Raw genomic sequence first — 25,537 nt, forward strand, 5'->3', positions numbered from 1 at the left:
CAGCCCAGCCTTTCCTCCCTCACTCTCTTCACTCTCTCTCTCCTTTCATGTCCCACTCTGTACTTCCCTGCTTCCTCTAAAATTTTTAGTCTTTTTCCCATCTTTCAAACCATGATGGAATGAGCCAAGCTCTGCCAGGGACCTGGGTTCCAGTTCTAGCTCTGTCACTGACTAAATGTGTGAACACAGGGCAAAGTCACTTCCTCAGTCTAGGCCCAAGGACAGACAAACCCCCCACTCACAGTCCCTCCCCAGGCAGGACCCCAGGGTTCATCTCTCTGTCCCCAGACCCCTTGTGCAGTATGTACTTGAGGAGAGGCTGGCGCGTGAATTCAGTGGCTTTTCAGCTCCCTCGCAGCTCAGACTCCAGGATTCTGACTTTTTCCTTCCAAATCTGAGCTTTTCCGTCTTCAACTGAACATGATATTTAGGGTCTTTCTAGAACTAGGGGAGGGGTGAATGCACTGGAATGTGGGGCAGATAGTTGAGAGGAGACAGCTCTAGAACAGCCTGTTAGCTGGGGTAATCAGGCCCCAGACAACAGACACCTGACTTTCAGGGGCAGATGAATGTGGAGCTGAGAGCACCAGGGACCTTTGGGGCGGGCGATTAGAATCGGTCTCCCACTCCGGCCGAGGTACAGCAGGGGGCGCCAGAGAGAGGGCCAAGGCCAGTCTGGTTGGCCCAGGTGTCCCGTCTGGGGCGTGGACACCGCCGAGACACACCCTGGCCGCATTTAAGTAGCTGCAGGCCAGTGCCAGGGAGGAAGGAGGCGAAACGTCCGGGCAACTGCTGATCAACTGGGACCCAGAGTGAGACGCACCCACACCCAGTCCGGCCCCAGCTAGGTCTAGACCGCGCCATGCGGGGCCCGAGCGTCGCTCTGTGGCTCTTCCTCGCTCTGCGCACAGGTGAGGCCCGACCGCCCGGTCTCGGGAGCAGGAGCAGGAGCAGGGTCCCACGCGGCCGGGAAGTTTGCCCTGAGCCCGTATCTCCCGGCAAAGGGGGCAGGCGTGGAAAGGCGCCAAAGGCAGCTGAAGACGACGGAGGGCTTCTTGGAGGAAATGGCATTGAGCTGGGCCTTGGGGAAAAACGTGCCTTCTGACCCGCCCGAGAGAGAGGAGGTCAGAGGCGTGTAGGGGAGAGTCTTGGAGGGGCGGGGGTTGGGAGTGGTGAGGGTGAACACTTTTGATGGGCGTGGAAACCGGAGGAGGATTGGGGGCCCGGAGCAACTCTGCCTCTCCCGAGCCCTGGGCGGGGAGGGAAGCGGGAGAAGGTTCTCAGGGACTGGTGGGGAGACGCAAGATACGACCCGACCCGCGAGCCGACCCCAGGGCGCCCTGCGAGATGCAGCGAGGAGGAGGGGGCGCTGCCGGGTCTCCTCGCGTCTGCACCGCCCCCTCCCAAGGCAGTCAGGGCCCAGCGCAGTGAGGCGTGAGGCTGGGCCTCGGGGAGCTGCTGGCAGGGCTGGGTTCACCCTGTGGCCTCCCTGATACAGAATCTGGACCCGCCACCCTGGTCCCAACTCTACACCCAGGTGCGGTCTTGGGGCTCCGGAGGGGGGCGGGGCGCAGTTTCACTTTCCAGGGTGCCGCAGTGAGCTGGGTTGCAGAAGGGAGGCTGTGGACGACCCCGCGGTCTTGACCCTTGGGAGCGGGGTTGGGAAGGACAGGCTGCCAGGAGAGGATGACCGGGTTCCTGGGGATGGGGAACCGGATCCAAAGCTGGACAGGGTGAGTGGTGAAGGAACTTCTGTCTGCAAAGGCATGGACTGCAAGGACATGGGGCCCCCACCTCTGCTGGGCCCCCAGGCTGGGAGCTCTCTAGAACTCTGACCTGATCAGACCTCGGGACCCAGGAGGAGGGGTCTAAGCAAAAGTCCACTGAGGAGCTGTGTGCCTTGGCTCTCTACCTAGGTTCACTTACTGGGGAGAAGCTGGCTTTTCTCTTGTGCTCTCTCAGGTGACCAAGCAAGCTCAGAGAGGTCAAAATAAGTTGCGGAGGTCACTAGCTCCTTCCCTAGGAGTGGAAACTTGAACTCAACCTGCTGGTCCCTCGGCTTCCCCTTGGCAGAGGCCTGGCACTGTGACCCTGAGGGAGGGTTCGCGATGGACATAATCACAGATGCTCTAAGAGGCTGCAAGTCTCCTCAAGGAGCCACAACCACTTCCCAGTCTCGGTGCTCGGTTCCCGGGGAGGACTCAGGGATCCCGAGTGAGAGAACCTAGTCCATCACTCTCTTGATGGAGGACACAGAGGCCCAAAGACTAGACAGGAGCTTGCCTGGGCACAGAGCCAGCCATGACTCCCCAGCCAGTGCTCTTTCCACCCACTAGGCTGAGCAGGTTTGGGGGTGGCCAAGCGCTACCCTCGGAGACATTCCCTGGCCTCCGTAAAGTGCCAGACTCTGAGCTGCCCCAAGTGCAGGGGCTTTGCCAGTGAGCCCAGCCCCTCTGCAGCCTGTGACACTTTTTGCCTGGGTTCCTCCCAGTGGGAGGGCAGGGCTGTTGCGTGGCTGGTGGAGGCCATGGGCTCGGGAGGCAAGGGGAGCCAGGCCTCACTGTCCCCTGTTGCCAGCGCTCAGCCGGATGGAGGTGCAGTGGTGCACCACCTCGGAGCCAGAGCAGCAGAAATGCAGCGACATGAGCAAAGCCTTCCAGGAAGCCGACATCCAGCCATCCCTCCTGTGTGTCCAGGGCACCTCAGCTGACCACTGCATCCAGCTCATCACGGTGAGTCCTCTCCCCTCACTCTGCCAGACGGGAGGGCTCTGACTCATGAGGGAGTGCACAACAGCTTCATTCACAGAGAAAAGTGCCATTTCCTCCCTGCCAGGGCCGGGCATGGGATCTCCTGAGTTTCCTAGGCAACAAGGGCTGGCTTGTTTCCTGCCAAGGCCCAGGCCAGGCACTGGGAGGCCCCAGGGAGGGCTCCTGCTCGATGGGCGCCAGTAGGGAAAGGTATCTAAGAGGCAGAGTTTTCCTTCCACGAGGCCCCTGATAGAGTAGGGACACTACCCACCCCCACCAAGGGGCATCCACACAGCAGCCCCCTCAGTGGCCCACGGTAGTTACACCGTCATGAAGTTTTCCGGAATGAGGCTTGTGCAGTTTCCCAGGAAGGAGGAATGGAGGCCAGCGGTCCTGGGGCGTGAATGAGGTGGGAAAGAAGTGCTGAGGGGCAGACCTGCTCAGCTGGCACTGTGTGCGCTCCGAGGCAGGACTGTAGTGGAAGGACAGTGTATGGGGGAAAGCCTTCTGGGCAGGCACAGGGGATCTGAGTTTTCATTTCAGCTCAGCCCTTGATTTCTCCCCAAAGCTAATCCAGTCATATCATACCACCTGGGCCTGGAGCTTCGGTCAGGCTCCACGGTGAGGAAAACAATTATACTGAACTGTAAGTTATCTTATCAAGGAGCCTATGACATCGATAGGTATACTGCCATTTGTGTTTTAAAATAAAAAGGGAAAAAATGAAGTGGGACTTTATGGGATTCAGTCTGCATCTTAGAAAATCTGAGAAACAGATTAACAGTGGAGGTGGAGGTCTGAGAAGCAGGAAAATGAGGGAGACTCACTTTTCACTACACACCATTTTGTACTATCTGATTTTTTTAAAATTTTTAAAAAATTTTAATGTTTATTTATTTATTTGGGGGGATGCACCTGGGTGGCTCAGTCAGTTGAGCATCCGACTTTAGCTCAGGTCATGACCTCATGGTCTGTGGATTCGAGCCCCACATCAGGCTCTGTGCTGACAGCTCAGAGCTTGGAGCCTGCTTTGGATTCTGTGTCTCCCTCTCTCTCTGCCCCACCCCCACTCGTGCTCTGTTTCTCAAAAATGAATAAATGTTTTAAAAAGAGAGAGAGGGAGAGCAAATGCACAAGCAGGGGAGGGGCAGAGAGAAGGAGAGACAGAATCCCAAGCAGGGATTCCACACCATCAGTGCAGAGCCCGATGCAGGGCTTAAACCCACAAACCTTAAGATTATGACCCAAACTGAGATCAGAGTCGAACACTTGACCGACTGTCCTACCCAGGCACCCCTGATGTTTTGTTTTGTTTTGTTTTGTTTTTACTATGTAAAGCCATTAGAAGCCCTGGAAAATTAGTAAGTTTTAAATAACATAATTAGAAAAACAAGGCAAATTCTTGGCCTAGGACAGCTGTCACCTAGGACCTGGTAAAGCATGAGCCCCCCTAGGCCCTGGTGACTGCAAGGCTGACCTGGGACAGGGATCCTGAACCAGACAAAGAGGGCCAGTATGGACCTCCATGGCTTTTCAAGGGGCCCTAGACAGATTAGTGGGCGTCTGTGAGCTCCTTGCCATGTGGACCGGGGTGGCTGGGCTGGGTTGACTCACATATTCCCCGCAGGCCCAGGAGGCTGATGCCATCACCTTGGATGGAGGAGCCATTTACGAAGCAGGGAAGGAACATGGCCTGAAGCCCGTGGTGGGCGAAGTATATGATCAAGGTCAGAGGGGCGGGCCAAAGGAGAGAGGATATCACTCTGTTGTGTGTCCTTGTTGGGTTTGGCCCAACCCTCATTGCCCTCGAGCTGGTCAGTAGCCCTGTCCCCAGAACAGTCCTGGTGTCCAGGCCAAGCCAACCCACAGAGAATCCCCTAAGTCTCTCTTGACACCCTCCTCAGAGTGGGGGTGCCACAGACATTGAAGGCCAGTTTAAGTCTATCCTTCCTTGTGGGGAGCCCAGCACACCCGTGACTTGAACCCACAAGCCCTTACCGAGGGGCTGCCCCTTGTCTGCTGTGGTGTTGGGCACAACTGCCTGGTGAAGGAGTCTTCATAATGCCCAGCACCAGAGCATGCCAGCCAGAGCTATTGCCCAAGACCTGCAGAGCCCAGCAGACCAAGATCAGATCCCAGTTCTGCCCCTTCCTGTGACCTTGAACAACCTTCCTTCCTTGACTGTAAAATGGGGAGAGCGACCCCTGTCCTGTCACACAGGCGAAATGGGTCAGCCTGTGTGCACTTGACACATGGTGCAGACTTGGAGATGTGAGTGCCTTTACCCCAGTCCATGCACCTCACACCAGACGTGCCTCTAACTCAGAGTACATGGTGTGTGCGTGCGCGCACACACACACACACACACACACACACACACACCCATCTCCCACAGCCTTCCCAGGCAGGGTTCTAGCCTCTCTGGTGACTTCTCCTCTGCCACCCTCACTCCTCTCCTATCTCTCCCTCTAGAGGTCGGTACCTCCTATTATGCCGTAGCTGTGGTCAAGAGGAGCTCCCATGTTACCATCAACACTCTGAAAGGAGTCAAGTCCTGTCACACGGGCATCAACAGGACAGTGGGCTGGAACGTGCCCGTGGGCTACCTGGTGGAGAGCGGCCGCCTCTCCGTGATGGGCTGCGACCTGCTCAAAGGTGAGGCCTTTGGGTCAGGCAAGGCTTGTCCTGCAGGAGGGCTGGGTCTCCCCGCTGGCCACTGCACTGCCTTCCCCTGACGGGTGACCACCCCCAGGCTCACCTTTGTGCTCAGCTTCCTTTAACTAAGGAGCAGCACCATCACACCTCCTCCAGGGCCTCCCAGACACCTACTTCGTGGCCACCTGAGCCACCCAGGTGTCCCAGAGCATAATGCTCTCTTAAAGCCCAGACTTTGCTGTCAGATAGATGTTCATTTAAACCCTGGCTCAGCCTGGTCTGCCCTGAAGTCTATTACTCTACCTCACTGAACTTCAGTTTCCTCCTCTGGAACACAGGGACGTTAGCACCGCAAGGCTGTGATGTTGGAAGAGCTAAGATCCTTCCCACGTCTCTGCACAGTGTCCAGCACAGGGCATATCCTCCCTGTACAGAGCTGTTGCTATCATGAGCTCAACCCCCGTACCTCTTGGGGGCACCTTGCTGTTGTACGCGCACACACAGGCATGCGCCTGCCTGGACATGCACACATGGACACGCAAACCTATACGCATGCACGCGCACACATGCACACGTGCACAGGCCACACTCACGCATGCACAAGCCCATCCCTATACACATGCACATGTACACAAGCGTTCACTGACTCCCGTACAACCCAACCGCTGTATAAACTAACACAACGTGCAAGAGCTTGGGAGCCACGTCCCCTCAGATGGTGGCCAGATAAGGGTGGTGCATCAATCAGTTGGCACATTTATTAAATTTCTACTCCTCTGGGAGGAGGCAACAAGCAGACCAGGGAAGGGAGCCCACCCTGGGAGAGCGCGGTCTAGTTGGGTGAAGAGCCAGCCTCCTGCTCCCTCCATGTGGCACTGAGGTGACCTTAGCACAGGATAAATATTTGTCGAAAGAGTGGACACTGGGCCTCAGTGCTGGCGGCAGCCCCCAAACCATGCAGATCCCGACCACTTCACCATTCCTCTGCCCCTCCCTGTGTTTTCAAAAGTGTGGTCTATGAAATTAATTGTAGTCATTATGTGATAACTTCTTTCTTTCCCCACCTTCGTTGATGACACACAACTGACTCGAAGTAAAACCCACAGTGAAGACTGTTTATTTGATAGTTGTCCTTTGCAGGCAAGTAGAGCTGAATGTTTTATCCCCCGGAGCCATTTTTAAAATAGCAACAGTCACTCCCAACAGCCCTAGCTGCTTTTGTGGCCCCGGTTTGGGAGTCACTGACCTGGCCCAGCTCCCCAGTTTTGTTCAGACAGAAGCTTGGAGGGTCTAGCGAATCTCTGGGGAGCCCGGCCCAGCCTAACTGCAGCCTGAGGCAGGTGAGCCCTCACGGGGGCACTGGCGGGCATCTGATCTCATGTGGCTGACTGACCACCCTCTGCCTCCTTCCCACAGCTGTCAGCGACTATTTTGGGGGCAGCTGTGTCCCCGGGGCAGGAGAGACCAGCTACTCGGAGTCCCTCTGTCGCCTGTGCAGGGGCAACACCGCTGGGGAGGGGGTGTGTGCCAAGAGCTCTCTGGAGAGATACTATGACTACAGCGGAGCCTTCCGGTGAGAGGGCAGGGGTGGGGGACGCTGAGTCAGGGGTGAGGCCTGGAGGCCACAGAGCGGGTGGAAAACAGCTGGGCACTGAGAAGGCCCCAGGGGGGGGTAGTGTTGGCTGCATCTCCTCAAAGCACCCTTTATATGATTCCTGTGCCTGGTTAGTTTAAAAACATCAAACTGAAATATGCCAGACTGGATTTGCTCTCAAAATCAACATGTTTGGTGTGTTTAGAGAGATGAGGGCTTAGAGGGTGGCAAATGGCAAAAACAACCTTTTACGGGGCGCCTGGGTGGCTTAGTCGGTTAAGCGTCCGGCTTTCGTTTAGGTTATGATCTCGCGGTTCGTGGGTTCGAGCCCCGCGTCGGGCTCTGTGCTGACAGCCAGCTCAGAGCCTGGAGCCTGTTTCAGTCTGTGACTCCCTCTCTCTCTCTGACCCTCCCCTGCTCACGCTGTCTCTCTCTAAAAAAAAAAAAAACTTTTGCCACTTTCATGTTCCCATTCTGGTGTCCCAGACCAGCAGGGAGGGTGATGGGAGTGGGAAAGTGTGGCGGGAACCCCAGAAGTCTTGACAGTCAGCTGGCCTCAGCTCCACACTTGATTAGGGCTGGCACTTTGGATGGCTCTCCATGGAGCCCAAAGACAGTCTCCAGAAGCTTGTGTTTAGCCTCATGTGTCCACCACTGGGAAGACACACTTGGTGGGGCCTAGAATGGAAGCCCCCTGAGCCCCTCTAACCGCCTTGGCCTCAGTGTTTCCACCTGGGTGCAGGGAGTCTGCAGGTGCCCCCACACCCCACAGTGGGATCGGGGGAAGTGCAGTTTGGGGCCCAGAGAGAAAATCAATCCCCAGTCCTCCAAGCCAGAGCCTTTGGCCTGCCCCACTCTCCCCTAGCCCAGGCCATACTTCTCTGCTGGCTGTGGGGACGCAGGCAGCCCTTTGCCCAGTAGGGCCTGGCCTGCCTCCCTCAGTGGGCAGTGATGTATAAAGAATGCATAAAAATCCTGGTCCCTTCTACTCAGGGGTTTTTGGTGTGGCATGAGAAGACTTTATCTAATCCCCTGCCTCCAGGCTGAGTCATCTTCAAAACGCCCTGAGCATCGGAGCTGGTAATAGCACCTGCCCTGTGAGTACCCGCTCCACTCAGGCCCCAAGCTGGGCTGTACAGGATCTATACTGATTATATAGGATCTCTCCCTGTAAGAGCTACTTTCTTATCCCCACTTGATAAGATGATAGAGGCTAGGAGGGCTCCACAACTTGGCAGAGCCACACAGCTAACAAACCAGGGAGCTAGATCCTGGGACCATCTGACCATGAAATCCATGCCCTCTGGTCCAGAACAGACCTCCAGAAGGCAGATGAGCTCCACCTAGGCTCAGTGGTCTCTCCTCCACAGGTGCCTGGCAGAAGGGGCGGGGGACGTGGCCTTTGTGAAGCACAGCACGGTGCTGGCGAACACTGATGGTGAGTAGGGGGTCTGGCTTCCAAGAGCAGGTCTCAGGCTCTGTAACTCTCCCTAAAAGGAAGAGCTGGATCTTGTGAGTATAGTTCAAACTGCTCTGTGGGGCAAGGGGCTGCCCTGCTCTGATTTGCATCTGTCATTGGCTCGTACTTTCATCTCGAGTTCTGATGATGCAGAACATTTGCAAATCTCTGTGTTAGCTCTCCTCTACCATCCCTTCTCCCGTTGTCTTAAGAAGCCATCCCTTATCCCTGAACAAGTTCATATTAAATTGGGTTAGTGTTATGTGTCTATCCATTATATCATTGTCGTTAAAAAAAATTTTTTTGCAATCATTGAGCTTTAGAAAATTTCCAAAAATAAGTCAAAGAACTTCCACTTAGTTTTACCCAGATTCCAGCTTTTACCATTTTGCCACATTGGATTCATTATTCTTTCTATACTCGTGTATGTTCTTTCTGAGCCATATGAGAGTACATTTGCCTGCATCAGACCCTTTAATACTTCAGTGTATCTCTCCTAAAAACAAGGAGATGTGGACCTAACCCCAGTAACAGTCATCAAATTTGGGAAATAGAACATCGACACAATACTATTATCTAGTCTACAGCCCATATTCCAGGTTCACTAGTTTTCCCAATTCTGTCCTTTGTAGCCTTTTTTTTTCAGGCCAGGGACCTAATGTGTGAGCACACGTGGTATTTAGTTGTTAGAGCTCTTTAGTTTCCCTTAACTTCAAGTAATTTCTCAATCTTTTTGTGGTAGTGACATGTTTGAAGAGTCAGTCCAGTTATTTTCTAGAATGCCCTTTAATTTAGATTTCTGTCAGGATTGTTTATGTCTTTAATTTGAGGTATAATTCACATGCAGCAAGACACTCTCTTTTTGAAGTATAGTTCGGTGAACTTTGCCAAAAACACAGTTGTGTAACCACAACACAATCAAGAGAGTGATTATGACAGACCTTTCACCCCAAAAGTTCCTTGATGCCCCCTGCTGGCATCCACCAACCATTTCTGTCTCTAGAGTTTTGCCTGTTCAGTAATGTCTGATCACTGTCTTTTTTTATGATAATTTTTTTATCATAACCTTTACCTTTAAAAGCAGAAGGTCCATCATGTGGTCTGACATTCAAGAAGGCAAACAATAAGATCCAGATTTGAGAAAGAGGAAAAAAAATGATTTGAAAAAGGAGGAAGCCCATAGGATTATCTCCAGAGCGAGGTGATCTTATGAAAATGGGCAGCTGGGGACTGGGGCCTCAAGATCAAGCACCGGAAAATTTGGAAGGAGGAGAAAGACTAGGGATGTATTGGGTTAACATCGGGTCTTTTAGTATTGTGATGGTAATCTAAGGAAGTCTAAATAATTTTTTGAAGACTATCTTCATGCAAATGATTGGTAAGAACAAAAAGGGGAATCGACATAAATGTGTGAAGTAGGAAAGATGGCTCGAATGGTCCCTAGCCAATGAAACACAGGAGTGACAGATCAAAATACTGAAGTGGTGCGTTTGTCTCACCAGAAGGCCAGATATGCCCCCAGAGCTCTATAGGAAGGCTTTGCAGCAGAGTAAAAATAGAGACGAGCTGGGGAGGGAGGCGAGAATGGCACGGAGTAATTGTTGAGAGTGCTATAAATGATCATGCAGTCATTAAAAATGACCTTTATGGAGTTTTCCAAACTACTACTCTCGGTTTTGGGGTTTGGTTTTGAAATAGCTTTGGAGGGAACAGAGTTTTCATAATCCCACAATTATTTTTTTTCCCCTTCTATTTCCTATCGAGGCTTATCCTCCTCATTTTAAAATGGAAAAGTCATAAATGTATTGTTATGTAAGGCCATCTGTTGAGTTATGATCTTAAAATTATTTTTCTTAATATTCCTAGTCTGGTGTTGATATTCACTCTTTCAAATAAATCTGGTTTTCTATCATAAATGAGGTTTATGGAAATTTTTCCAATACTGTGGGAAAATACTTTAAAATGACAAGTGGAAAAAAAAAGTAGGATGCAAAAATGCTTATCAAGTATGTCCATAGCCATGTTAGAAATGGTTAGAAAATAGAACAAAAGACTTGGAGGAAACATCACGAAATATTAATAGGTGAATGTTGGATGAATATATGGGCAAAGCTTTGGAGAGTCACCCTTTTCTCTCTGGGCCACAGTTCTGGGTAGATTCTGTCAAGCTGTGTTCCCACCACCATGGCCTTCTCCTGGGCTCTCTACTCAGTCAAGTTTCATGCCCAAGGGCAGCAGTGAACTCCTGCTTCATTTCTCTCTCCCCCTCCGAGCCTCCCTTTGTCTCTTACTGTTTTTATCATTAGTGACTCGTCCTGTTTATATGTGCTGCATTCCTGTCAGAGACCTCAAATCCATGTTTTTAATAGAAACCAGGGAGGGTCTGTAGAAAATGTAAGACAGCTGGTCTTGTGGAGTGTGGCCACCAAGCTCCCCTTCATTCTGAGCTCTGGGTCTCACCTCCTGGAAGAGTTTCTGTTCACCATGAATCTGCGGCTCTGGACACCCTGGCCTCTCCCCAGCTCCGTCTCCTAGGCTTCCTGAGGCCCTTCCCAAACCCCTCCCAGGACAGAAGTTGGCTCACCACAGGCTTCCCATCTTCCCAGGGAAAACTCTTCCCTCCTGGGGCCAGGCGCTACTGTCGCAAGACTTCCAGCTGCTTTGCCTGGATGGCAGCCGGGCTGATGTCACCGAGTGGAGGCGATGCCACCTGGCCCGGGTGCCTGCTCATGCGGTGATGGTCCGGCCCGACACAGACGGAGGCCTTGTGTTCCAGATGCTCAATGAAGGCCAGGTGAGTTCAGGGCACACCCCCTACCCTGCCCCTACACAGCTTCCCAGATGGTATTGAATTTTCTGGCCTCCTACCAGGGTAGGAGCTCGCTCTGGCAAGAGCCATCATGGGGCTGGGCCAGCCAGACCAAGAGAGGCAAGACTCAGAGATCCCTCACCCCTGCCCGGGTGAGGGAATCTCTGTAGTGTCCAACCTCCATGTGAAGGAGGGACCGACTGTGTGAGCTGGCAGCCAGGAGGGCCGACCAGAGAGAGGAGACCCAGGACTCAGGAAGCGAGGAGGGCTGGGCTCACGTTTGTGACCCTTGAGACCCAAACCAGAATATATGAGCAGATAAAATGATAAGGCAACAAATGTCGAAGTACCCCATTGATTAAATGGGCTGAATAATGTTTTGCTGAGACCACTGTTCACAAAAACACATTTCTTTTTTTTTTTTTTTTTTACAAATAGTTTATTGTCAAATTAGTTTCCACATAACACTCAGTGTTCATCCCCACAAGTGTCCTCCTCCATGCCCATCCCCCCCTCCCCCCCTACATCCATCAGTCCTCACAGTTTTTGTCAGCATTCAAGAGTCTCTCATGGTTTGCCTCTCTCCCTTTCCCCCACCATTTCTGCCCTTCTTCTCCCCCTTGTTCCTCCGTCAAGTTCCTCCTAATCCTCCTAAAAAATATGGAACGCTTCACGAATTTGCGTGTCATCCTTGCACAGGGGCCATGCTAATCTTCTCTGTATCGTTCCAATTTTAGTATATGTGCTGCCGAAGCGAGCACACAAAAACACATTTCTGAATGTGGGGCCCCAGCTTTAGCTAATTTTGCCCCATCACTTGTCCTCAGTCCCATCCACACCTGGGTCGCGAGTCCTGTGTTCAGTCAGCAGAGTGTGACAAGGTGGAGTGCACTGAAGGATCACAGAGGAAGGAGGGAGGTGGTGCTTCATCTGGTCCTCAGAGAGGGTGCCTGGCCAGAGGGCATGGGAAGAAGGAGCTGGTAGCAGATCTGGGAGGGATTCCTGTTGGCAGCACCTCACCAGCCCTCACTCCCGTTCCTTGACACACAGCGTCTATTCAGCCACGAGGGCAGCAGATTCCAGATGTTCAGCTCGCAGGCCTATGGCCAGAAGGACCTGCTCTTCAAAGATGCCACCTCCGAGCTGGTGCCCATCGCCACACAGAGCTACGAGGCCTGGCTGGGCCGCGAGTACTTGCAAGCCATGAAGGGTCTCCTCTGTGACCCCAACCGTAAGTCCGCTGGTCTCTTGCCCCACTGGCTCCAGCCCAGCCTGTCCACAGGCATGGCAGTGCTTTCTGGAGAGGTAGTTGGAAGAGGACCCTCACCCCAGGAGCTGTGCCTCTTGGCCTCCATGAGAACCCATTGCTTCCACCTCCCTGCCTCTGCGGGTTTGGGCAGAAACTTCTCCAGAGTTGCATGGCCTGCTGTATCCTGGATGCCCCATCTGCTCCAAGAGGTGGGGCCCAGGCCATCGGGGTCTGTCTTGGGAAGGGTCTCCTTGCCCTTCCACATAGAAGTCATCAAGTCCCATCATTCTCTCTCCACAACACCTCTCTTCCTCCTCCCCACCCCACAGCCCAGGCCCCAGTTCAGGCATTGTCTGTTGGCTGGACCATTGCAGTAGTTTACAAACGGGCTTCCTGCCTCTTGCCCCCTACAGCCAGGGAGACACATGACAGCCATGATCTGCCTCGAGCCTCCTCACAGTCCCATGAAAGAGGCTCACAGTTATCCCCTTTCTGTAAGAGGAAACAGGATCAGATGGTTAAATAACTTACTTCTTAGAGCTGATGAGGGAAAGAGCCAGACTCTCCCTGAGGTCTGACTCCAAGCTCTTCCTACCGAGGTACTGGCCCCCATGGACCCACCCCACAGGCCATGCTCAGGGCCAGCCCTGGAAGCAGGTGAGCGTGGTGGTGACCACAAGCTCACACACACCCACACAGGGCTGCCCCGCTACCTACGCTGGTGTGTGCTGTCCACTCCTGAGATCCAAAAGTGTGGAGACATGGCTGTGGCCTTCAGCCGGCAGAAGCTCAAGCCAGAGATCCAGTGTGTGTCGGCTGATTCTCCCCAGCACTGCATGGAATGGATCCAGGTAGGGGCCGCTCCCAGAGGAGCAGAGCAGGCGAGGGGGGCAGGCGGTGGCAGCGCCTGGGATAATCCTTACCGGTCCTCCCCCTGTGCCACCTGGACTGAAGGATACAGGGCAGGCTGGGGAGGAGAACGTCTCCTGTGACAACCCCACAGAGAAAAGGGAGGAGGAAAGAGGAAGGACTGGTAGGGACCAGCCATCCCACCCCATGGGACAGGGTATGGGGGCTGGGAGAGTAGGGGGGCTAGTTCCTCCCAGGGAACCCAGGAACCCCTCCTCCCTGAGTGGGTGGGCTGGGAGCAGAAGCAGCATGAGATTGGCCCAGGGAGGCCCTGGCTGACCTGTGGCTTTCTATACAGAGAGATGAAACAAACAGTACTAAGTTCAAAGAACCCTGATGTCTTCTGTTGTACTCTATCCTAGTCATTTTTCCTAGGCTGTTATGGTTCATTACATTGATTTGGCATCCACTGATGTGCTGCAGTTAAAACACTGGCCCTGTGGAGGCCCACACAGCTCTGTCCTGCTTTCCTTCTCTGCCTGGAGACTGGGAGGGCCCCACAGTCATGGATGCTACTGTGGTCACAGGTCCCTGGGTGGCTGGGCTCCTCCCTTCTTTTTTTTTAAGATCAAGTAGGTAAAGCCTATGGTCAGGCCAGACCACAGCCCCTCAGGAGTGTCCACACTGCCCCAGCCAGGCAACCACATTGACTTAAAGACCAAGAAGAGGAGAGTGGACAGGAATAACCGGAGGTCAGAACTGTGATAGATCAGTCACACAAGCATGCGAGTCCCAGGGGCCACATGCCGTGCTGAGATTTCACATGGACTTCTTCGCTTAATCCTCACAACACTATGGGGTTGATATAGTAGCTGTCCAGTGTGGAAACTGGCTCTGAGAGAGGCTGAGGAAGCAATTTGCCCAAGGTCACCCAGCTCATGGTGGGGGAGTCCCTCTTCCTCCCCAGGGGCCCTTAGGAGGCTGGCCCCACCATGACCACAGGTAGCACCGAGGAAGGGGGAGCTGGAATGGAGGAAGGGGAGACCGGAGAGAGAGGGCTGTTCATCTCCTAAGGCTGGGCAGGTTGTCCTGTGTGGGGCGGCAGAGCAGGGAGAGGTGCAGGAGGGAGATTTCAGCTCCCTGCAGGAAGAGCCTTCTCTCTGTCTAAACTCAAACAGGGCCCAGGGGCTGCCCAGTGCCCTGTGGGGAGGGGAGCAGACTTGGAGGTTCCTTAGAACACCAGCAAAAGGCTCAGAGATACTTGATTCTAAGGCTCCCAGGGATGGTGTCCAATGTAGTTCTGATGCCCTCTGCTTCCCGGCCACAGTGACCCAGGAAAGGGGGTGCCAGCTGTGGGTCCAGGGCCTGGGGTCCTCCTTGCCTTCCCAGTAGGTAGGAAGTCTGGGTGAGGGGGGAGAGGGCCACCAGAGACACACCCTCCAGGCTCAAATATCAACACCACTGCCTGTTATTCCACCGTCTTAACATCATGTCTCTGGGCCTGAACATACAGGGTACCTTCTTGGGGTGCAGATATCCCCTCTCTCTCCGGCCCCATCCCCCTCTCCTTGGGGTTTGTCACACTACTATGCCTTGATTTTCAGTTAATCCCTTTTTAGGGTCCAAGGGGTCACCTGTGCAGACTTTAGAATGCACAAGAGTGGGCAGAGTGTGGGAGACCTGGAGAGCTTCAGGAGGGTGGAAGAAGGAGGCCCCCGGCCCCTCCTGCTGCCTCCTGAGGCAGAGCTTTTTATCCATGAGACTGCTGTCTTTGAGGCCTGGCTCTTTCGTCCGTTCGCATACACATTCGACAAATACACATTGCATTTGTGCTGTGTGCTAGCCCTGGGCCAGGTGCTGGGGACACAGTACAGTGTCCCAGGCCTCTGAGGGATGGCACTCCCTGGGGAGACCCCACCCCAAGTGTGAGGGCAGGGATAGTCAAAGTTCTACTCAGAACAAGGCCTGGCGACAGACGCGTCAGTAAACATTTTGACACAGACGCCCATGGATGGGAGAGCTGATTTCACGCCTCTGGCCCCCCAGGCACCCCTTTTTGCCTACACATCTCACAAGGGTGGGATAGGATAGGGTCCCCCAGGGAAGAGAGCTAGAGGCCAAAGTCCCCGGCACCTCTGTCTGATCCTGACACCTCCTCTGCCCAGTCACCCTTTCCTGTCCCATTTCAGGCTGGGAAAATTGATGCTGTGACCCTGAAGGGCGAGGACATCTACGAGGCAGGAAAGAAATACGGCCTGATTCCAGCCGCTGGGGAACGCTATGCCCGTGAGTGTGGTTGCTGGGCCCCCTGGCCTCTGCTGGGAGGCAGCCCATATTTTCCTGTATATATAACCCACCTCCACCCCAGCCCTTTTCAAAAGCGCCCCTTTTTCCCTTTCCCAGGGCTGCTTGCTGTCAGTCACAGGCAAGCCCTGCTGCCCCAGGCCTCAGTTTTCCCATCTAGTCACTAAAAGTCTGGCAGGTGTGGGCCGACCTTCTGTAAAAGGTCAGAAAGTAAACCCTGTAGGCTTTGCAGGCCATAGACAGACTCTACATATTCCTTTTTTTTTTTTTTTACCAACTTTTAAAAATAAAAAAATTGTTTTTTAAACATTTTTGTAATATTCATATTTGAGAGAGAGAGAGTGCACATGAGCAGGGGAGGGGCAGAGAGAGAGGGAGACACAGAATCTGAATCAGGCTCCCTCAGAATCTGAGCTAGCTGTCAGCACAGAGCCCAACACAGGGCTCAAATTCATGAACTGCTAGATCATGACCTGAGCCAAAATCAGACTCTCAACTGACTGAGCCCCCCAGGCACCCTTAAAAACTGTTTTTATGCTTGTAAGCCAGGTATACAAAAGCAGGCTGAGTATTTGCTGACCCCTCGACTAGAGGGCCTCCTCTGCCCTTCCAGCCTGACCACTGTGGTTCATAGAAGGTGGCCCTGGGACCGTCCTTCCTGTCAACTCATGCACATCTTCCCACTGGACTGGACTGGGGCCTTGGTGCTCTGTCCCCTTACGTGGTGACCTCAGGTCACATCACTTGGATGTGAAAAATCTCTGGGACTAGGAAGAATGTTTCTGCAGCCCTCAGCTTTGCCCCCACCTTCCTCCCAGGAGGTGAGAAAAACACCACCTGGGGGTAAGGAAAGGAAAATCTCGTTGGGTGAGGAATGTTGGGGAATGGGTTAAGGGACACAGAACTCTGAAAAGTGGAGCCAAGGGCTGCTTCTCAGCCTTGGTGGGGGACACGCGGAGGCCCCACTGCTGGATGTGCACTCCTGAATCCATGCAGACAGGGCCTGGACACGAAAGGGAGAGAGGCGTTGGGGGCAGGACCAGGGCTCTGTGGCTGGAGCCGCCTGAGGGAACGGGTTGAGGGCAGGAGGGGATTCCCCTTGGCTCTTGCCTGGCTGAGGCCAGGGAAACAAAGATGGGGGCCTCAATGGTGTCCCCTCTCTGCAGCGGAGGACAGTAGCAACTCCTACTTCGTGGTGGCTGTGGTGAAGCGGAACAGCTCCTATGCCTTCACCCTGGATGAGCTCCGGGGCAAGCGCTCCTGCCACTCAGGGTTCCGCAGCCCCGCAGGCTGGGACATCCCGGTGGGCATCCTGGTGCAGAGGGGCTTCATCCGGCCCAAGGACTGCGATATCCTCACAGGTACCACCCTCCTTGGGGACTTGGACATGCAAACTCTTTGTTGGTGTCTACTGGGTTGGGGGCCAGGTCTGAGGGTCAGGGAGCCCTCCCCCAGCAGGAGCCCACACAACAGCCTGAGATTTCCTCTTCCTCCTTGATGTGCCCTTTTCCCTTATGAATTCTTGCCCACACTTGGGGCAGTCTGTGAGGTGTCTGGTGATTGTGTAGAAGGTGCCATGGTGCCCGCCCCACTTACCCAGCGTGGAACTAGCTCCAGTGGGCATGAGGAGTGGGGGGCATGCATGAGCTCAGGGCCTGGTGGTGTCACCATCCTGTCATGGGGCTGTCCCCATATCCCAGCAGCTGGGCGTCTGGGGGACCTCGTTGGAAAGTGGCCATTCATCTGTATAAGTGCTGAAAGAGTCACATTTACCAAGCAGCCACCATATGCCATACACAGGGCCCTCCCCACTTGTTAAATCACATGCATCCATGGTGAAAGGAAGGCAGGAGGAAGCTGGCAAGATCCTGGGCTGACTGTGCACCTCTGTCCCGTCTGGCACCTCAGAAAAAAACCCACATTTTTCTAACCATCTCCACAAGCACACAGAAAGCGTTAAGGCTGACTGCTCCCACTCCCACACAGCTGGGAAATTGCCCTTACTGGAACAGAATAGCTCATAAGGTAGTGAGTTCCCCATCCCTGAGGGAGTCCAAGGGAAGGCTGGGTGACTACTAACCAGAGGCTGTTCATGGGGTTCTTGTATCTGGACAACTTCTGTATTCCTCTCATCCCTGTGATTCTCACAGGAGGACACGTGCTCCTCTGAGCCGGGGGGGCAGTGGAGCAGATGGGTGGCCTTGATCTGTAGGGGCAGTGAGAGTGGGCAGACTTGTGGGGGAGCAGCCCTCCCATCTGCCCCTGAACCCCCCATGGCCCTTTCCTCTGCTGGCCCCTGGACACAGTCCTTCCCCTCTGCTCCAGCCGTGAGCGAGTTCTTCAGTACCAGCTGCGTACCCGTGAACAACCCCAAGAACTACCCATCCTCACTGTGTGCGCTCTGCGTGGGGGATGAGCAGGGCCAGAACAAGTGTGTGGGCAACAGCCAGGAGCGGTACTATGGCTACAGCGGAGCCTTCAGGTAGGCGGCGGCCTGGTGGGCAGGCCTGGGGCCAGCACTGAGGTTGGGTCCCTCCTGCCAATACGTGCCTCGGCCTCTCATGCGGCAGGTGCCTGGCTGAGAATGCGGGGGATGTGGCCTTCGTCAAGCACACGACCGTCTTTGACAACACAAATGGTATGTGAGGGGGGCTGGGGCCAGAGCGGGCCCAGGTTCTCAGGGGGTGGTTCCCCGTCTCCAACGGGATCCAGGCACTGGGTGCTGCTAGGATTGGGACAGAGCAGCAGCTGGGAAAGACTGAGTCTAGAAGGCTCTGCCCCTTGGGGATCCCAGGGACTCCAAGGGCCTCCCAGGAAGAACAGACCTCAGGCCACATGTCCAGGTGGGCAGGACACATGACAGTTTTAACTGGTCTAGAATCCAAATCTCCATTCCCCCTAGATGGTAGAAACTCAACCTCAGTCAATTTGGAGAGACCCCTTCTTGGGCATTTATATAGTGTCTGGGGAGGGGGGATGTGTAGGGGAGGGCAGGGCCCTCTCTCCACAGGGTCATCAGTTCACATTAGCATCTGGTCTTTGGTCCTGAGCATGTCAGTGTCCTGTGCGAGGAATCACCCCGCAGCCCCTAGGCCGTACAGGGCAACGCGCAACCCCACTCACGTCACATGGGTGGCTTTTTCTCTGGAGTCACCTTCCTGGGCTCCAGCTGGGAAAAGGGCCCAGAAACTCTATGCTCCAGACCTCCCTAAACCCATACCTGGGGCCATCGAGGCACAGGGCTCTTTGGCAGCATCTCTTCCCTCCCTGCTCCTGTTCCATTTTGAAGGCTGGAGCCTGTTTCCCTCCAACACCTGCTGTTTGTTCTTTCTTTATATCCTGCCCACACCCAGGCTTTGCAACCCCAAATGCTGGGGGCTCAGTCTTCTCTCAGAAACTCTTCCCAAAAACTCAGTGCAGAAAGGTGTAATGTGGCCCGAAGGGGAGGAGGAGATTGGTGAAGAAGAAGCAACACCTGCAGGGGAGAAACATCATTTAGGATTTCAAACCGCAGATCCCACCCTGCCTGCCAAGTATTACCAAGGCTGGGAGGGCTACGGCCGGCCCCGTTGCCACAACCCCTCACCCCTGTAAAGCTCCTACCCAGGAGACCACTCGGGGTCATCCCCCTGGGAGGAGGGAGCTCCTGCAGGAGCGGGTGAGCCTGGCCTGGCCCAGGCCGCAGGCCCTCTGTAGTCTTGGGATGGGGGAGGGGAGGGGCCAGGGCTAGGGGTAGGGGGTGCCCTTTCAAGACTCATCTGCATCGAGGTACCCACCTCCCAGGGCCGCTCATTTCCCTTTATTTTTATCTCTACTTGTGGGCCCACCTGGAGTTCCTTCTGGAAGAGGGTGGATACTAAGTGAAGTGATCCATGAAGACGCAAAAATAATATGATTCCCAAGGGCAGTGTTTCTCAGGAAGCCCTTGAGCCAACCCCTGCTTCAGAATCCCTGGGTTGCTGCTTTAAAACGCAGATCCCTGGGCCCCACCCTAGATCTACCTTTGAAACTGCCTCTTACAGATCAACAAATGATGTCATACCTTTTCTGGTCTGAGAACTTCAGCCATTAGGGGAAGAGGTCAACCACCACCTTCAGTCGCTCACCCCACCTCAGGCCTAAGACCTGTAACACACAGGTCTTTGCCCGGGAGTGATTAAGAATCTCAGTTTTTTCATGTCATATGCAATGGGGGTGATTGTACTCACTTTGTATTCCTGTCATGAGGAGAGGGCAGTGCTTGTGAAATACCTGTCACATTATAGGTTCTCCCTATTTCTACCTGTGGTAGTTCCTACCAGTATTATTTTTTTTATGCTTTTATTTATTTTTAAGAGAGAGAGGAGGGGCGCCTGGGTGGCTTAGTGAGTTAAGCGTCCGACTTCCGCTTAGGTCATGATCTCGCGGTTCGTGGGTTCGAGCCCCGCGTCGGGCTCTGTGCTGACTGCCAGCTCAGAGCCTGGAGCCTGTTTCAGAGTCTGTGTCTCCCTTTCTCTCTGACCCTCCCCTGCTCACACTGTCTCTGTCTCTCTCTCTCCTAGAAATAAATAAAAATATTTAAAAAAAAAAAAAGGGAGAGAGAGAGCACACAAATGGGGCAGGGGCAGAGGGAGGGGGACAGAGGATCCAAAGCGGGCTCTGTGCTGATAACAGCAAGCCCGATGTGGGGCTTGAACTTGCAAACTGTGAGATCATGACCTGAGCCTAAGTCGGACACTCAACCAACTGAGCCACCCAGGTGCCCTGGGTCCTACCAAAGTTATTAGCCCAGCTGGGTTGTCTGGTCCTGGTAGGAAAGCAGAGCAATTGGAGAAAGGAGAGTGTTGGGAAGCTGGCTCCATATGGCCACCACCCAGTTAATGATTTGGGAATCCAGAAGGAAGGTAGCCTCTCTCTTCCTCTCTCTCTGCTCCATCCCCTCAGGCCACAATTCTGAGCCCTGGGCTGCTGAGCTAAGGTCAGAGGACTATGAGCTGTTATGTCCCAACGGGGCCCGGGCCGAGGTGTCACAGTTCGCAGCCTGCAATCTGGCACAGATACCATCCCATGCTGTCATGGTCCGGCGGGATACCAACATCTTCACCGTGTATGGACTGCTAGACAAGGCCCAGGTGAGCCAGGGCCCCAGGTGCCTCAGTCTACCTGCAGCAGACCTCAGGAAGGTGGTGGGGGGCAGGGGGAGTTCTGAGATGCTCACTTAGTCAAACCATTCCTCCAACTTTCCTTTCTGTGTCTTGCATTATTAATGTTTCCTTCTCAGCTGGAGCATTCTCACCCACATATAAACCTGCTGCTGTTTCTACTGTCTTGGAAAAAAAAAAATGAGCCTCCTCTTGGTTTCACAGCCCATTATAGCCATAATCCCATCCTCCTAGAGCAAAAACTCCTTCAAAGAGTCATTTCTACTCAGGTCACCAATTCCCCTCTTTCTGGTCTCTCTTAAGAATGGAGACTACTCTAGGGGCACCTGGGTGGCTCAGTCAGTTAAGCAGCCGAAGGTTATGATCTAGCGGTCCATGAGTTCAAGCCCTGCATCGGGCTCTGTGCTGACAGCTCAGAGCCTGGAGCCTGCTACAGATTCTGTCTCCCTCTCTCTCTGCCCCTCCCCCGTTCAAGTTCTGTCTCTGTCTCAAAAATAAATAAGCGTTAAAAAAAAAAAAAAAAGGATGGAGACTACTCTAGACAGGCTCCCTTGACAAGGGCCTTGAGCCTTCCCTGAGCAAGATCACAGAGAGCCATGGAGCTGAGTGCAGTGGCTGTTTCTCAGCCCACATCTCCCTGACCCTTTAGCAGCACTGGTCACAGCTCCCACCTCCCACCTGCTGGAAGCGCTTTGCCCCTTGACTCCCAGGTGCACACCTGCCAGGCTCTCCTCCCAGGTCCTATAGTAGTTCCTCCTCATTTCCGTGACTTGTAACCACTGGACTGCCCCAGGGCTGAATCCTAAACCCATGCACCAATGTCCCTGTTGACATCGCCTGGTCCCACATCATCAACAGCCCTCTGTCTACTGACAGCTCCCAAATTTACATCTTCAGCCCTGCTTTCATCCTGCCCTTCCATCTTTAACAGCTGCCTGCGTCACATTTCGAGTAGCATTTCTAACAAGCTTCTCGGCCAGAGCAAGCCCACAGCCTGACTGCCCTGCTTCCGTCAGGCTTCCCCCCGGCTGTGAATGGCAACTCCAGACTTCACATTTCCTCAGTAGTTTTCTTCAACTCCTGTCTTTCTCTCACAATCTACATCCAGTCCATCTGCAAATCCCGTTGGCTCAATTTATTATTATTATTATTATTATTATTTATTTTTAAAATTTATATCCAAGTTAGCATATAGTGCAACAATGATTTCAGGAGTAGATTCCTTAATGCCCCTTGCCCATTTAGCCCATCCCCCCTCCCTCAACCCCTCCAGCAACCCTCTATTCTCCATATTTAAGAGTCTCTTATGTTTTGTCCTCCTCCCTGTTTTTATATTATTTTTGGTTCCCATCCCTTATGTTCATCTGCTTTCTTTCTTAAAGTCCTCATATGAGTGAAGTCATATGATATTTGTCTTTCTCTGACTAATTTCACTTAGCATAATATCCTCTAGTTCCATCCATATTGTTGCAAATGGCAAGATTTCACTCTTTCTGGTTGCTGAGTAATACTCCATTATATATATATATATATATATATATATATATATATATATATACACTACATCTTCTTTATCCATTCATCAGTCGATGGACATTGGGCTCTTTCCATACTTTAGCTATTGTAGATAGTGCTGCTATAAACATTGGGGTGCATGTGCTCCTTCAAAACAGCATACCTGTATCCCTTGGATAAATACCTAGTAGTCCAATTGCTGGGTAGTAGGATAGTTTTATTTTTAATTTTTTGAGGAACCTCCATACTGTTTTCCAGAGTGGCTGCACCAGTTTGCATTCCCACCAGCAGTGCAAAAGAGATCCTCTTTATTTGCATCCTCGTCAACATCTATCATTGCCTGAGTTGTTCATGTTAGCCATTCTGACAGGTGTGAGGTGGTATCTCATTGTGGTTTTGATTTGTATTTCCCTGATGATGAGTGATGTTGAATATTTTTTCATGTGTCAGTTGGCCATCTGGATGTCTTCTTTGGAGAAGTGTCTATTCATGTCTTTTGCCCATTTCTTCACTGGATTGTTTTTTGAGTGTTGAGTTTGATAAGTCCTTTATAGATTTTGGATACTAACCCTTTATCTGTAATGTCGTTCACAAATACTTTCTCCCATTCCATTGGTTACCTTTTAGTTTTGTTGATTGTTTCCTTCCCTGTGCAGAAGCTTTGTGCAGACCTTTTGATGAGGTCCCAATAGTTCATTTTTACTTTTGTTTCCCTTGCCTCCAGAGATGTGCTGAGTAAGAAGTTACTGTGGCCAAGGTCAAAGAGGTTTTTGCCTGTTTTCTCCTCAAGGAATTTGATGGCTTCCTGTCTTACATTTAGGTGTTTCATCCATTGTGAGTTTATTTTTGTGTATGGTGTAAGAACGTGGTCCAGGTTAAGTTTTCTGCATGTCGCTGTCCAGTACCACTTGCTGAAGAGGCTGTCTTTATTCCATTGGATATTCTTTCCTGCTTTGTCGAAGATTAGTTGGTCATACATTTGTGGGTCCATTTCTGGATTCTCTATTCTGTTCCATTGATCTGAGTGTCTGTGTTTGTGCCAGGCTCAACTTTCAATATATACCTGGAATGAACCCAGACTGTCTGACAACACAGTCCTTGGTTCCCAACCACTCCACCCCTTCCCCCACTTCCCCATCTCCCCTCTTATTCCCCTTGTGTCCCCTTTTCCCCTCAGAAGTAACGTAGGGAAGAACCCCGTGTCAGTGCACATTTTCCTGGATAGAAGACTGACCTTTCATCAGATCCTCCAGTATCCATGACCCCCACCCCCAAAAGATTGATGGCCACTTTGATCCTGCTTACTGTGGTAGCTATCATCATATCTGTACCCCAGCTTAATGAGCTGTCAAGCTTGTGATTCCAAATCAGTCTTGGTACCCTGAAGTCCCTCGCTCTTTGGCTCACCGTATGTAAACCTGAGTGACCACTGGGGAGGCCAGATGAAAAGCACGTCTACCTATGGTTCTTCCAGGACCTGTTTGGAGATGACCACAATAAGAATGGGTTCAAAATGTTCGACTCCTCCAACTATCATGGCCAAGATCTGCTTTTCAAGGATGCCACGATCCGGGCGGTGCCCGTGGGGGAGAAAACCACGTACCGAGACTGGCTGGGCCCTGACTATGTGGCGTCTCTCGAAGGGATGCTTTCTCAGCAGTGCTCAGGTGCAGGTAAGTTCACACCTCACAGAGGAAGAGCAGGTGCCCGCCACATTCCCCCAGCCTCCCTCCCAGCCTTTCACCCCAAATGCTTGAGTGAACTGAGGGGCACTCTGGGTGGTTACAGACAATCAAGGCAAGGTGTGGGGGTCGGGGGGAGTGTGGTCTGAACAGGAAGAATGAAGACAGAGCAGAGACACTGGCTATGAAACCCAGACAGACCTGGATAAAGAATTTAAATGCTGCAAGTAATGGTCCAGAGAGGATTGAGGCAACTGCATAAATACACATGAAGTATAATTTTGGAAGGAATTAATATGTAAAGAAACTAGGGGAAGGAAGAATTGTAACAGGGCAGAAAGAGGTTGTCTGGGTGAGCCGAGTGCATGAAAGCGCACTCAGTCAAGTCCTGCACTGGTGCTCCCACTGCCCGCAAATGCGGCTCCAGGTGCTCCGAGGCCTTAACTGCCTGTGTTCGATCCCTCAGCAGCCCTGGTGCCCAGCCTGCCCCAGCTGCTGCTGCTGCTCCTGCCGCCCCTCACAGCTGGACTCCTCCAGGCCGCCCTCTGAAGCAGCTCCGGGCTAGCCTGGCCCTCCCTCGGAATGGAAACCTACTCAGAAATCTCCATAAATAGGCTGTTCTCCACGGTGAAGCAGGGTAGCACTGCTCAGAGAGACAGGAAGTGTAAGAAACCACGGAGCTCCTCAGAGCTGCGATTCTGACACCAAAGAGAAGGTTCCGTGATTGCTTCAAGCCGGAATAACGATGAATGTTAAAGGAAAGCGTCCCCCCACCCCCTCAAGTTGAGTTGGATGCGAGCAGGGCTCCTGCGTGAACCCAGCCTCTGCCTCCCAGGCACCACCTGTCCCTCTGCTACCTGAGGCGAGAGCTGGCCGGCCTCCCAGTCACGCCCCACCCACGGCTGGCAGGCCGCCTCCCTGCAGATCTGCAGGCTCCCACCACCGGAGGAGCCTCACCAGGCTCAGGATTGGAAAGGGCCAGTTACCAAGGAAACAGGCTGAGCCCCCGGCCTCCCACGTGTGGCCCTCTCCACTGGAGCTTGCCCTGCTGAGCTGCCCGGGGACCCCTCCACTGCCGGTTCCCCTCTGAGGAATGTACCTGGCACCTCCTGTCAGCCCCTTTCCATCTGGGCTCTAGACCCCCTCTTCCGGCCTCCCTCCTTAGGACACCGTCTGTCTGGGGAGACATCCACCAGATGAGGCTATAATCAGGCCTGCCAAGGAGGTGAAGCTGCTGGACACAGACAGCCCTTTGTTCCTGTCTTCTGTGGCTTGGCCTGGCCCAGACACACCTGATTGTGCTGGGCCAGAGTGGACCACAGGGGTGAAACCCTCAAGGGGGTCCTCAGACAAAGGAAATGCTCCTCAGTAAGCATCCCCCTTCCTGAGTTTCCACCTCAGATTACCATCTTGTCCCACCCCCGTGTGACACCCACCCTCCTCAGATGCCCTGGTGCATCTAGCAGCAGCACTTGCCTCCAGATGGAAGAACTCAGCTTTGAGGACCTGCCCAGAGAGCCCGAGCCCTGG

At 53.2% G+C, this 25,537-nt stretch overlaps 1 protein-coding gene and 1 non-coding gene across 2 annotated transcripts; one reads left to right on the forward strand and one right to left on the reverse strand.

The window, feature by feature from the left end:
• Positions 1 to 792: 792 nt before the first annotated feature.
• MELTF (melanotransferrin) lies at positions 793 to 25,537 on the forward strand. The gene is made up of 16 exons (XM_039250893.1): positions 793 to 911; positions 2,578 to 2,732; positions 4,378 to 4,477; positions 5,223 to 5,405; positions 6,822 to 6,978; positions 8,370 to 8,437; positions 11,065 to 11,252; positions 12,318 to 12,498; positions 13,216 to 13,367; positions 15,555 to 15,651; positions 16,836 to 17,030; positions 17,995 to 18,151; positions 18,240 to 18,307; positions 20,593 to 20,780; positions 23,800 to 23,998; positions 24,474 to 25,537. The coding sequence occupies exons 1-16, from the start codon at positions 863 to 865 to the stop codon at positions 24,554 to 24,556; spliced, it is 2,220 nt and encodes a 739-aa protein (XP_039106824.1). The 5' UTR covers positions 793 to 862; the 3' UTR covers positions 24,557 to 25,537.
• On the reverse strand, positions 11,922 to 12,028 carry LOC120244398. The gene has a single exon (XR_005531543.1). It is a non-coding gene; the product is annotated as a U6 spliceosomal RNA (small nuclear RNA).

The sequence above is a fragment of the Hyaena hyaena genome, unplaced genomic scaffold (assembly GCF_003009895.1).
Source record: "Hyaena hyaena isolate Hyena2069 unplaced genomic scaffold, ASM300989v1 scaffold_382, whole genome shotgun sequence".
NCBI lineage: Eukaryota > Metazoa > Chordata > Mammalia > Carnivora > Hyaenidae > Hyaena > Hyaena hyaena.